Below are 14,111 nucleotides of genomic sequence, written 5' to 3'. Positions count from 1 at the left end.
TTTCTAGTTTTACCTTTATAGGGATGTAAGCAGTGCTAAACCTATAACCACTATGCTTAATCAGTGCCTGTGGACTCATCTTACTGCTCTCTCACAGACTCCACCTCTTAATGAAGGGAAAATTTTCACTGCCTAATTTTAAGGGAGCATATTTAAATGAGCCCATTCAACAGCAGCCCACAAGAAGACCTTTGTCTCAGTATGACCAGAAGTGGGATTTGCACCTCTTTCTATATAATGTCAAATTTAACCTACAGCTCTTTTGTTAAATTCAGGTTGAATCTAAATCTTTGTACTACAATGTCATCTCCTGGATGTCAAGAGAATTTTTTAAAGCTTAACTCCCTGTTCAAAACTGAGTCTGTGATGTGGACTCCCCTCAACTTCCAGAATCACTGTAGAAAAGTCATAGAATTGTGGAATGTTTTGGGTTGGAAGGGACCTTAAACACAGCTAGTTCCACCCCCCTGCCATGGGCAGGGACACCTTCCACTATCCAAATTTGCTCCAAGCCCCATCCAGCCTGGCCTTGGACACTTCCAGGGATGGGGCAGCCACAGTTTCTCTGGGCAACCTGTGCCAGGGCCTCCCCACCCTCACAGGGAAGAACTTTTTCCTAATATCCAACCTAAACCTATTCTCCTTCACGTCATATTTGAGTCCTGTTTCAAGAGAGGATTCATCAATTGGTAAACAGCTTTATATTGCCAAACCTGGGCCAATGCAAATGCCACTTTACCAACATTCATTTATTTGAATGACATGGTCAGGTGTCTTGGGGTTTTAATTAAACAAATTCAAGAATAATCTAGTAATGTGTAGCTCTGTTGCAATTTCTGAAGGAGCTGACAGGCTTACTTTTCTTGGACAGTCTTGGAAAAACTGTAATAGATAATGGCTGATCATATAATAAAAATAAATATACGTAAGTTAAAAAAACCCTGTCAGTTTTCTAACTCCTGTATTAAATAAAGGTAAGGATGTAGCTTCTTCTGGCCAAAAGAGCCCTGAAAGTGCTATACCTTCTCTGTGGATACAAATTTGGCAGGTGTAAAATACCCCCATGCTCTGGAAGGACAGGACCACTGAGATAATACCTGTGGCAAGTTAGAATGAAAATACTTGAAATGGAAGTCATATATATATATATAATTTTTTTTTTTTTTTAGAAAAGAAAATGTGAAAGCCATTGACAAAATTATTACATCCAACTAATTTACATTTGAATGTGCCTCAGTTCACCTCACATCTCTTTTACCACGGGTGCTAATCCTACAACAACTAAAAGTAAGGGATGTGATTTTCAGTTCTAATCACGCGGTGTAATAAAAACTGTCCGTGTTAACGCCTGTCGTACCATCACAGCTGTTAGTTCTTTTAGCAGTGTTTTGAAGACTCTCAGTCACTTCCATCCCCAACACGAGCTCCCCCCCCCCCCCCATCAGTGTCCTCTCCTCCTCCGCTGGTTCTTGCTCGGGGCCCTCAGGAGGCTCTCCTGGTACTTCACGTTGGTGTGGAACAGTCGGACCATCTCATGGTCTTTGTTGTCCAGTACTCTGGGCAGAAAGAGGGAGGATTTCTGTGTCCTGCGGGTTTTAAAGCCCCTCCTGGGTCGCCCTTTGCCGTTGACGGAGACGTACCAGAGTCTCTCGGCACCGGCTTTGCGCTTGGTGCCGGCTCTGCTGGGCACGGTCCGGTAGAGACGGGACGCGTAGGTGTTGTACCCCAGCTCGTGGATCCTCTCCACAAACTCGCACTCGGAGTTGTAATTTTCCTGTGGAGGAAAAAAAGACGACAAAATCTTAGGTGAGACTCTGCTCGAGTGTTCAGGGTCAGGACAGCCTGGTGAGAAAACCTCGGGCTGGTGGTGCAAAAGGCGAGCGCGAGAGAAGCTCCCTGGTACAAAGTGCTCCCCGTCAGCAGTGTGGGCACACTCTGTGGATCAGAGACAGGCAGAGGCCCAAAACCAAACTGAAACCAAGAAAAAAAAAAAAGACATAGGAATAGGAATGAACTGCGAGCAGCTGATTGTTGAGCTGCAATTTTTTCGTGGTTGTGCTTATGAATTTAATGCTGCTGTGACCAGGTGATTTCATTGCTGCCTATCAACTTTTGCCTGCTATCAAAAAGGTAAAATTCTACAGCTTAATATAAAATCTGGCTCTTCCTTTGGTATATTAGTCATTAGATACACCTGCATGTCTGTTACATCCAGTTTGCTTTGGATATTTCAGCAGTAAACCACAGAATCATGGAGCTTCTTTGCTTCAGCATAACAAAATGAAAGCACTGTCTGCCCACCAGCATGTTCCTCCAAAATTCCAGGCTGCTCCTCTATCATAAACTGCAAGGGAGAACATACACCCATCCCAGATGCCCACATAATCTGTCCAAATTTGCCCCTTTTCACCTGCCCCTTAACTGAGAGAAAACTGTGCAAGTGCCTGGCACGAGGAACTCCTTCCTTCTTCCTCCCGGGGGAGCAGCACAAAGGACCTCCCACACTGTACATCTTTTCTTAACTGCAAGACCATCTTTGCTGTACCTGTGCGATTAAGATTTCAGTATCTAACCTGTGTGAAGCACAGCGGCAGAAGGGAACTGTTACCGTGGTCTTTACAGAGGTATTTTATTTTGCACTGCTTCCCCGGAGGACATGGAAAAGGCACAGGTAGCCAAGCTGGGGCCAGAAAAGCCATAGACCTCACTGACAACATGTCTCTGATGCTGTTCACTCACCAGAGATGCTGCTGGGCGTTTAACAAGATTTTAAAAGGCTCCACATGTCTCAGCTTCCCAGCTGTAGAACGGAAGCGCCTTTCCTTGCAGGGACAAGGTTTTCATGTGCTGTGGTGCTGGAGCCCACACAGCTACCAGATGGAAGTGGATTTGTCCTGCTGTCCGCCCCCCTTCTGGTTGGGGGGTTTTATCACAGAGGATAAATCTAGAGGATTATCACGATCTGCCAAGGACACAAAGGAATTCTGCAGACCCAACAAACTCGTTTCATTGACACGGGAAAATTGGTGAAGCAAGGGATAACAGGGTTATTCCAATACTACTTGATAAAACGCTCCCTGTATAATTATCCCTGAATTAGTGAGTCTTATTCAAAGCAGGGGCCTGGCACAGGGTCTTGGACCAGCAATATCAGTAAAGCTGTTGGACAGTTTTCTCTAGGCAAGCAAAGACAGGGAGTTTCCCCTGAGCTGAGCCCTCACCCCTCGCTGCTTCTGTGAAAAAAGCTGGAGCAGAAAAGCTTTTCCTGGATTGTCCCTGCAGCTCTGAAACACAAGTCTGAAACAGTCTCTCTCAAACTACAGCTGGAAGAGCAAAAATTTTCTTTCCTAGTTATACAGAAACCTTTCACGGTTGATACTCTTTGGCTGAAGAAACTTCAGGATGGCCTGATGCTCCTCAAACTAGAAAGGGAGAAAAGGAGTCTCAGAGCTATTCTGCTCTAGGTTTTTCTCCACTTCAGGAGAGAAGCTTTTTGCTCATTTTAGTCCTATTTTAATTCAGTATAATTAATCTGAAGGAAAAAAATACACCTATTTTGAAGAAGAAAGAGAAAAAGCTGAGAAAGAACTGGAAAAAAAATCATCCTTCCCAATAATTTCTTTGAGGCAGATGCTGGCTCTGAACTGATGGAGGAGCTCCATTGAAAAGATGCCCATTTTAATCAGAAGTGGCACAGAATCACAGAAGTGGCACAGCAGAGCTACTGTGTCCTCATTCCTCTCTGGTTGCATTTTCCATTGCCAAAATTGTTTGTGATCTGCTTCTCTGCACCAGCAAAGAACCATCATCTTTGCACACAGGCCCCTTTATCAGTGAGCATCACGTGAGACACATTACAGAAGATGGGTTGTAAACGCTGCCAGAACATACTTGAAGAGGTGGAGTAAAATGTGTTAAACTGGGGAGAAAACAGAGTTGATTGTATTACCTGAGCTGCTTTCACAAGGGAAAAGCTCACACTGCTCAGGGATGCTGTTCAAATCAGCAGAATTACATCTAATGTCTACTTAGAGGAAGCAAATCTCACTCAAGCTACATTTGCCACCTTCTAATCTGCTTCCACATCCCAGGATTCCTGGAGACACTGCGCAGTGCGGCTGTTATGCAGTTAAGAGAACACAAGATTGCTTGGGATGTAATCAAAGACAATGGATGAAACCCAAGTAGGTAGATAACGTGTATAGTACACACTGACAGACGGGCATTAGTTTGTGAAGAAGTCTAAGATGGAGTGTTTTGTTCACTGAGGGGAAATATCGTCTAGGCTGAAAAGGCACTAATATCATCACAACCCATATTTTATCTCACAGATCAGGGCTCAAAATTAGGTCAGTCCTTTCACTGCCCAACCAAGTGCTCTGTGCAAAGAAACTCCCAGCAGGAGGCTGCTTTCCTGGAACATAAATGCTCAGTTACTCCTGGATATCCTTTACCTGACATGTATATCCTCTGCCAGTGTCCAAGATCCACATCAAATAGCAGAGACAATTCTGAACAGGGGTGGATGTTCTGCACTGCAAGAGTTGGTTCACAAAGTCTTTATCAGTGCACCCAAGTGCCCAGAACTTTGGCCATGTGAAATATCTTTGCCAAATACATTCTTTGGAAGTACAAGGAAATACATTCCATGTACCTTGGGCTTTACAGGCAGTAAGAAAGCAAAACCACATCTTCTTTTAATCCTTTTAAGAATATGCTGATCAGTTAGTTGCCTGCAACAATTCCAGACAAAAACCTGTCATAACGTTACTCTTTTCTCTAGAAATGCTTATTTATGAGAAATCAGTGCTCCCCAGAGGAAATGACAGGCATATGCCAGACTTGAGTAAAACTTACTGATGCATAAAGTCTGCCCCTTTTGTTCATGGCCAGGTATCTGCCGGAGAACAAGCCCTTGATGGCAACGATTCCAACGTCCACAGCGGTTATTTCCAGAATACCTAGAAACAGAAACAGTTATGAGATATGTTATTGCTCAGGTGTAATTTTTTTCAGATACACTTGCACGACTGCTTGCCTGCAGAGTATGATTTCACAGTTCTCCCTAGCTCACATCAAAATCCCAGTGCAAAAAAGGGAATGAAATTACTGTTATTTGAAACAGTGAAAAGCAGCGATGGCGCGGGAATTGTTTGAGACAAGGTGGACAGTAAATCCCCAGATGTCTGATTGAGATTGAACTCTTTCAAAAATAAAAAAGATCTGACACTGAACTAGAGGCTCACTTAATCCCATATGTATATAAAAAAAGTTTAAGTCCTCTTTAATGCTTAGGAGCACAAGAGCTCTTCACTTACTGAGACCAGTCACAAAGCTGCCCCATTTCAGGACAAAACCCTCGCTGAGGTGTCCAGAGGGTAAAACAGAGTGAGCCAGCTGTATTTTAGAGCCATGTACATAATCATGAAAGGAACTTAAGAGGTCAGTGTAGCCCTCCAGACAAGGACTGTATGACTGTCTGAGACAAATTAAAAGGCAGGAGGTTTTCAGGCCATCAAAGATGGGGTCTCCAGCACAGCAAGTGTCACAGGCAAGGCTGGTGCACTACCTGCCATGATATTTATGTCCAGCCAAAGGTGCCAGGACACTGCTGGAGGCACAGATGGCTCCGAAGATGTTGTATGTGCATGGCTCTCTCCAGCTGGCTCACTCAAACCCTGCTCTCAGTTCTCCAGCCATGACCTGATGGCTCAGTACTTCCTATGAGTGTTTGGAGGCAAGAGGTGACCCCTGCACCCGAACCCTTGGGCAATGCTCAAGGCACAGCCAGGGGCCTGTCCCCTTTGCAGAGCTGGATTGCTGGCCTGGGAGGGCTGGGTTGGCTTTGGTGCAGCTGTTTTGAATCAGGCACTGGTTCGCTGCTGCAGGAGCCTCCCCCGGGCCTTGACAGCGAGGGGGGGTTTCTCTAGGAAATAGTGGTTTTCCTTTATGGACTTCAGACAGATCCCTGAGGTCTCCCTATCTCTGTGTGCCATCGCCAGGCGGGATTTACGCTTCCTGGGGCTGCGGGGCCGGGGCGGGGGTCGGGCTGGGTGCGGGGGCGCCCGGGGCTCCCCCCGGGGCAGCGGCGGTGCTGAGCCCCGCTCTCCTCCCTCCGGCCGCCCTCGCACAAACCCCCTCGCTCCCGACGTATCCCCTTTCATCTCAATTACCGCCGATCCCCGGCACATGTCAAAGGGGGCAGATGTGATGTAGCCGGTGGAAGCTCAAGCCCCCCGCGGGAGCCAGGCTGGGATGGGATGGGGGAGGCGTGGGCAGCCCACCGCGCGTCGGAAAGGTCCGGGGACTGTGTCCCGGGGAGGTGCGAGGGCACGGGCTGGGCTGCCCAGCGGTCCGGGCTGGGGCAGGGCTGGCGTGGGAAGCCCCCGGCGCAACGAGGGCAAGTGACAGGTCGGGCGGGCTGCGCCGTCCCGGTCCCCGTCGGGGGAACCTCGGCCTTTGGGGGTCCCGCTCTGGCCCGGGGGGACTGAGACTCTCCGCCGCCGGTCGTGTCCCCGCACCCCTCAGGGCCGGCTCGGGGGTCCCCCGCCCGGTTCGGGGGCAGGGGGTGTTGCCAGTCCCCGGGGGACAGAGCGGGAGCCAGAGGGTGCGAGGCAGCGGGAAGGGAGCTGCGGGCTCCCGAAACGCCGGAGCGAGGTCTCGCCCAGCCCGACGAGGGGAGGGGGCGAAAAGCTCCGACAGCTGGAGGTGCCCCCGGTCCCCTGGACAGCGCGGGGCAGGAGCGGAGGCGGGAGCGGCTCCGCCACCGCCCCGTCCGCCCCGTCCAGCGCCCGCTGCCCGCCGGGGCCTCCAGGGACACCCCTCCAGGGACACCCCTCCGGGACACCCCTCCCCGTCCAGCCCGGCCCGGGGGGACGCGGGACGGGCGAAGGCGCGCCCGGTACTCACTGAAGGCGCTGTTCTTCTCCAGGGTGCCGTTGATCCTGCCGCTGGGGTGGATCTGGAGGTGGTACTTGGTGGCACAGTAGAGCTTCCTGCGCCGGGGCGCTCCCCCGAGGTGCTCGTAGACGCCGCCGCGGCCCCCCGCATCCCGGCGCGGCCGGGGGGCGCTCGGGGAGGCTCCGGGCACCCCCGAGGCCCGCCCCGGGCACCACGGCTCCTGCAACAAACTCAGGAACAAGATCCAAGTTATGACCATTGTGGCATGATGGCCGCAGCGCTTGGTCTGCTGGGGAGAGCGAGGCTCGCAGCGAGTGGCACCAGGGGTCCCATCAAAGCCGTCCTGCTCGCAGCACTCCGCAGTTGCCGACCACGCTCTGTTTCGAGCCGTGCAGCATTGGCAAGATTTTATCAAGCCTCGATCCGTCCCTTTTATCTGTCTCAGATTTACTTAAATCAATAGACATCAGCAAAGGCCACCGAAGAGTCCCAGCTGTTTGTATTAGATGGAGCTGCCGTGATCAGCCTTCTCCTTGGGTTTCCAGATAGACAGACGGCATGCGTGAGAGACAGGCAGGAGGAAGGAGGGAGGGAGGGAAGGAGAGAGCCGCTGAATTTCTGCAAGAGACTGCGGGGGAAAATAGTTGATCGACGGAGCATAGAAATAAAAGCAGCTTCCTGCAACAATAGCCTGATCTGCGACCAATTGATACAGAGCAGAGGAGGCAAAAGGTATCAGTCTCGTGTGAACTCCCAGAGTGCAGCGTGGATAAAATTACACAGCATCCCTCTCCCGCCACCCCACACACCGCACACCCCCGCACGGGGGCCGCCCGCCCCGCCGGGAGCCGCGGAGCAGCCGCGGACCCTCCGCCGAGCTCCGCCACCCCCCGCGCAGCCCCCGCGGCCGGAGGAGGGGGGGGGCTGATGCTCGAAGCAAAACATCTTCAGGAGGTGGCTTTTGGAAGTGCGCAGAGGAGCGGGGAAAGGGATGCGGGTCCCGGCTCCCCGGGGAGGGGCAGAGCACCCCCGTGGATCTCACCCAGGCGCCAGGGTTTGCTCACAGTGTGTGTGTGTGTTTGTGTGTGTGCCCCTCACCCGCTTTGCCCCCGGTGCCGAGAGCAAACAGTTATTACTAAATCAATCAGTTCACGGTTACAAATAATACGCGTTATTTAGACAGAGCTTTCAAGATTTAATCATTTCTAAATTAACTTAGACAAAGTAGGGCCCGGCAAGTGTTATGATTTACATCCCTAAATGCATTTGCAAGAAGTCGGAGCTAATCCTTTTTCTTAACTCCGGTGCCTGGAAAGTCTCATTAGCTGCAGCAGATCTGCACTCGCTACCATGTCGCTTCACACAACTGCCTACGCTTTCAAAATAGGATGGAGCTACCTATAAATAAATATAAAAGAAGGCAAAAGGTTCAACAGCTTCGTGAATTACGCTGCCCCTGTGTGCTCCTCAAAGGCAGCTCGTTAATTAGATTTGCATCTGAAACAGGCAGTAGGAGTTTTGGGGAAGTGTTTGAGAGATAATTAGTATTAATGTGCTTGAAGGGCACACAAATACACCTTTGAAGTGAGTCACGTCAGAATTCAAGCGTTTGACCTTGATCAATATAATTTTTTTTTCTTCCCGGAATTGGTGAACATGAAGAGATCTATAAATTTTTCTTAAAGACCTTCTTATGTAGAGCACCAGGATTTTCTTACACGTTAAAGACTTCTTTAAAAGGGGAAGCTTTTACTAGTGGGAAAATAAGGGAAGGGGTACGACCTTTTCCTAAAAGGAATGGCAGGAGGACGAAACTATCTCGAAAGCGACTCCCTAGTTTAAGCTGTGCTTAATATTTAGTAGTTCTCCAAGGCTAAAAGGCTTTCCATTATATGGTCGTCTGGAATAAAAGGAAACACATAAAAACCCCACAAGCACCCTCTCCGCCATTACCACCCTTCCTCCCCCTTTTCTTCTCCACAAGTTAAGCCCCAGCCTCACAAGGAGAGTTTGATCTGGGGATGATAAATGTTTGTACAATTAATTCTTTATTGCTGCTGTTGTACAATGCCACTGCCAGGCAGTCAAGTGGTTCCAGTATATTGATTGGAAATTAAAATAGTTAAAGCACTGTATACACGTAAAAACATGAAACCATAAACATGCAGGAGCCCGATCTTGGAGGGGGAGTTGCTTGTGGGCCAAATCCTTTAGTCCCTCCTAAAACAAGAACGTCTCTGGAAAACCTTCCTCTCGGGGATGCACCGTAAATCGTGTCCTGGGGACTCGTAACCTCTGACGAGCTACAACAGTGGTAGCAGAAAAAAAAAAAAAAAAAATATAAATAACTCTTAACGTGCCACGAGTCTCCTGAAAGATGCTTTCACCGGCACCGCTTGAAGGGGAGATAAAACATAATTACTGACAGTAATTATAGCGATCTCTTCCCAGTAAATCTCGGGTCCGTCCCGAGCCTGGTGCATCGCCCTGTGGATGCGCAGCTGACATTTTACAGTTCGGGCTTTGCAGGGCATTTTCATTAGAGCTCTGAAAAAAACCCACACCAATCCCGCAAGATCCTCCTCCCGCCCCCCCCCACCGCAGTAATAAACCAAAAAGACTAGTGGGTGGAAGAGTAACACGTTAATGACTTTTGCTCAAATTGCTTCCATCTTGATCACATTTTCATAATTAGCACCATCATCTACAAATCTTTCCGCCCTGGGCATCTGCCACAGACAGGCTTCCCAAGCGATGTGTATTCTGACTTATTAGGGAGGGGAACACTTACAGGTCTATCATTAATGGTCCCCTTTCAAATGAAATGAATACGACCTCCACGGAAATATCAAAGGGCCGTAACTACCTTGTCTCACTTGGTAGAGCACTGAATAGCGAGCAACCTTAAGTCGTTTTGCTCTAGTCAGACATCTATACAATAAAACATAAGCCCACTCTTGTATATTTTAAGTTGTCTGGTGACCATTTTTGAAAACAAAAAGGGTCCCTTTGATGTGGTCTAATTCGAACAGGGGGTGGGACGTCAGATGTGGTCTACCGAGTCTTTCTGGAAATATTTTTAATTATGCCCCAAAGCTCCTTGTAGCCCCAAAGTAATAATCAGTTTGAGTCTGTTACTTAATGTGGGGGGGTGGGGGGTGTGCAGAATGAGCTCTAGACCTTATGCAACTAAATTAGAATTACAGCTGATAATGATCTACTAATTCGCTCGAAATGTGGGATTTTAAATGGAACACGTGAAGTGTCTGTTATTCTTTATGCCTCGTCTCGCTAACGGAGTATTTTCTAAGTCTTCTTTCAGCTTAGCCGTAAAACCAGCGCTGTTCCTGGAAAGTCATTGGGTAAAAGTGAGTATTTGAGACAGATGTTTTTACCCTTACAGCGTGCGCTCTTCTAAGCACGTAAAGCACTTGTACTCTGAACTGATTACCCTCGGAGAAGGAATACATATACTCGGATATGGATCTTTATGGCGATGTAATTTCTGTTTAAGTAGTACATAAATTTAAGCGCGGAAAATAAAAACGGGGCGAAATTTTGAAAGCGCCCCCCTTAAACACTCGGTAACTTTAGCCTGGAATAAAGTTTACACACAGAGATTTTGCAGCGATTGGACTCTAACGCTGGTGTGAGCCGGGATCCGCTGTTCCTCCCCGGTCCAGCACCGCCGCCCCCGGCGCTGATTTACGACCGGCCCGTTAGTCCAAGGAGAAGGAAGTTACAATTTGTAGAGCAATAAATACCGAGGCGGTGGGTGGAGCCCCCAGCAGGGGGAAAAAAAAAAAAACCAACCTAAAAAATAAACTCAAACTCAAAAAAAACCCCAAACCTACACTAAAAAAAAAAAAAATTCGCTCTCCTTCACCAATTAAAAACCCATCCTTGCTCGGATGCGGACCGTGGGAAGGTCCCAAGGAAAACAGCCCCGGTGCTGATGAGGTGTTTGTTTGCGATGTGCTAATGGCATCTTCCGAGCGGAGCTTTCCTCCCTGGTGCAGTTCCCCTCACACCTGCTGGTACTGGGAAGAGCTTCTAAAATTCGGCTGATTTTTATTCGGCTGTATTTTGTTTTCTTTGTGGTTTCCTAGCGGGGTTATTCTGCACCCCGTGAACAATATAATCTCGTTTAAATGACTTTCCAGACCACACAGCATCACGTTACCACCTTCTATACGGGCAGGCGATGCTGTTTATTGTACTGTACACTGTTAGCTCCCAGAAAGCAGGATGAAGGCAGAGCGGAGGGGAAAAGCTCCGGGGAGTAAATTCGGAGCTTCTAAGATCCAGGTTGCTTTCTCAGGTGGAGAAAATAAGATTTAGATAATGTCAAATGAAAGCAGATAGAAAGAAAACTCTTAAGGAAGCGTTAAACACATACCAGGCAGATCAATATTTTCCCCTTTGTCGACTCATGATTTGAGCTTAATTTTATGTTAATTTTTAATCTTTTAATTAACGTTTATGGTGACTTTTTTTAGTTTATGAACAAACAATCTGAGGTCTTCAGGTTCAGGAGGATACAGTCAATTCTATGCATACTATACGAGCTGGTGCTATGTTGCCCTTCAGACAATAAACTGATTTACGGTTTCAAACGTCTGTTTTTAGGTTAAAAGCATGTGTGATATAATCGAGATCCACTATTATTATTATTATTATTATTATTATTATTATTATTATTATTATTATTATTATTATTATTATTTCAAAATGCAAATACCTGAATTCCTTGCTCCTACTAAATTCTTGCTAAAGTTGGCAAGAGTTTCTCTGTCTGAGGACCGAGGGATTAATCCTTCATTCAAAGTCCGTGGAATTCACTAAGAACCTTTTCTTTAATGCCAGTGAATTTGGATCAGGCCCAAACTTAGCACTAGAAAAATTATTTTCTGTTGTGCTCAGATAATCTCTTAATGGTTTACTGAATGAAAATATTCAAAACAATGAATGCAGGAACATTAAAGAGGAAAAAAAAGCCTGGTTTTTACCCCTTCTATTTCTTACTCCTTTTCAACACAAGACACAAAGGAAACAGTAGAAGAAATGTAACACACTACAGAAAAATATGCCACAGTGTGGTTTGGATGACTGTCACGTGGCCTGCAAAGATTTGTGGAAGGCTCAAACCAGGCTACAATAGGGATATTCAGATCAACCCAGAACTGCAGCCATGAAAATAACCAACCACCAGAGATAGGGGGATATTTAGGACAGGAGAAAGGGAGTATGAAAACAATAGAAATGTAATTTGTTGACAGTTTGGGGGCCATGTTTGCAGACCTTCTTCACACCTTCGATATCTCAATCATCAAGCCCAAGCTCTTGGAAAAACTTCGCTCCTTTTTTTTTTTTTTGGGAACGCAGCACATGTTTTTGAAATCATCTTCAAAGCATGTCTTCTGATTCACCTGAGAGAAGCATCTGGCCCGTGTCCACGATGGAATTGCACTTTGTGCCTGCAGGACCTGCTATTCAGATAAATCTCCTACTACTTTTAGAGCTCATCCCCTGGTTACCTTTCACAATCAGAGGCTTGTTACGGTCTCGCTCAGCCCCTGCGAATCTTTGGGAATTGGGTTACCCGGAGATAAAAGATCTCTTTCTCCAAGCTGTGGTTGGATCAACACTTCGCAAAAATCAGATGACAGAGGCAAAGGGGTCAGTCCTAGGTCTGTGCATGGGATGCCCAAGGACCAGAGATAAAACTGAAAGCAGCTGCTTTAGGGAAATGCCACGTGCATGAACGTATGTCCCTGGAATTAAAAGACTAGTGCCAGCAATTGTCCAGTCCAAACTGAAGATGAATAACTTTTAAGACTACTTCAGATCAAGGTTTACATCCCATGGCTGGGCTTTTCCTCAAAAAATCTCATTCATGGTTATATGTTGTCCTAAGAAGGTCAAGATGCAAAGTGCCTTGAAGCTCCACCAAGATCAAGGGATAGGCAAGAGGGCCAAGGAGTCAGGAGAAGCACAGGCAAGGAGAGGTTATGCAATTTTCAAATATAAAGAAGACTACGTAGAGGACAAGAGAAACTCAAAACTAGTATCTGAGATGAATTTCAGTGGTCTCCCAGAAGGTCTGCAGTCGAGGAGAACGTGGGGCCAGGCTCAGGAGCCTACCCAGGTCAGCAGAAAAGTGACCTCCTCTTATTACTGTGCAGGTATAGACCCTTCCCACAGGGGGAATTTAATCCCACAGAGGGATTAAAGGTCTGTCTTTCTAGACCTGGAATTCCCTAGAGGAAACAAGCTGCTGAGAAAAAACACATCCGACCTTTCTTCATCTCTTTTTCCTATTTTGTGAAAGCAGGAGTCCTACCCCTTGAACCCCCACGACCAGCCGAGCAAACAAGGAGGAATTCATCTCTTTTCACTGCTACATCCCCCTGCCTTCCTTTGGGAAATGTTCTCTTTTCATATGGGCACTTTAGCCTTGACGTTTCAGGGCAGAGCTCACAGTGTTTCCCTGAGCTGGGCCGAGCAGTGCAGGTGTCATTTGAGATGTCACCACAGTGCCTTCCCTTTCGTACAAAGTTTCAGCCTCCCTCTCTGGAGTGCTCCACGTCTGGATACCAAACCCTCTTCTCTGGCTTCTCCTGCAGCCCCAGCAGCCCCTGTTACCTCACTCCTGGCTGCCCTTTCCCCTCTGGCACCTGCTACGAGGCAGAGGGATCCAGCACCAAGGGCCTGTCCTGTCACTGGTAGCCCCATGTAGCACACGTGGCCTCAGTTCCTCTGGCACTCTTCTGCAGCGTTTAACAAATATTTTTTCATTAATTAGGGTATTAATCAAGTGATTAATACCATGCTCTAGACATCCTGTATCTAAGACAGCACAGCTAAAAAAGTACTGGGTAGATAAGACAATTTGGCTCTTTTCTTTCAACCCAGTTTGGCTGTCTGAGCTGCCAGACCTGAAGATGTATTTGTCACCTGTAAGAAAAAAGTGGGAGTTTCAATAATTTGATAGCATGTTATCTTAGTGCGCTTCCTAATCTGAGGCAGTCTTCCACTATTTCTTCTGTTCTCAGAAAAATCTCATTGAAGCGATGATCCAAATTGGCAACATTACCCAAAACAAATAAATGGTGTGCCTGAAGCACCTTAGAAGGAAGGTGGAGACACAGTTTGTGACAGGTGACAACACAGAAAGGGACTGAGGACTGCCTGTGAGCTAGTGTTGCAAA

General features: G+C 47.4%; 1 protein-coding gene across 1 annotated transcript; it reads right to left on the bottom strand.

Moving 5' to 3' along the window:
• Positions 1–1,441: 1,441 nt before the first annotated feature.
• FGF3 (fibroblast growth factor 3) lies at positions 1,442–7,159 on the bottom strand. The gene is made up of 3 exons (XM_027662076.1): positions 6,910–7,159; positions 4,858–4,961; positions 1,442–1,774 (listed from the first exon to the last, which is right to left on the bottom strand). Exons 1-3 carry the CDS (start codon positions 7,157–7,159, stop codon positions 1,442–1,444), a joined length of 687 nt encoding a protein of 228 aa, XP_027517877.1.
• Positions 7,160–14,111: the final 6,952 nt, after the last annotated feature.

The sequence above is a fragment of the Corapipo altera genome, unplaced genomic scaffold, assembly GCF_003945725.1.
Source record: "Corapipo altera isolate COAL_440 unplaced genomic scaffold, ASM394572v1 RXGC01000072.1, whole genome shotgun sequence".
NCBI classification, from domain to species: Eukaryota; Metazoa; Chordata; class Aves; order Passeriformes; family Pipridae; genus Corapipo; species Corapipo altera.
Note: the sequence above shows the minus strand (reverse complement) of the source record. Positions and strands in the feature narration are given on the sequence as shown.

Coding starts and splice junctions, on each gene's coding strand:
- FGF3 (XM_027662076.1), bottom strand. CDS start 7,159: ATGGTCATAACTTGGATCTTGTTCCTGAGTTTGTTGCAGGAGCCGTGG. Junction 4,962..6,909: donor GGAGAAGAACAGCGCCTTCA/GTGAGTACCGGG, acceptor TTCTGTTTCTAG/GTATTCTGGAAATAACCGCT. Junction 1,775..4,857: donor GGGGCAGACTTTATGCATCA/GTAAGTTTTACT, acceptor TTTCCTCCACAG/GAAAATTACAACTCCGAGTG.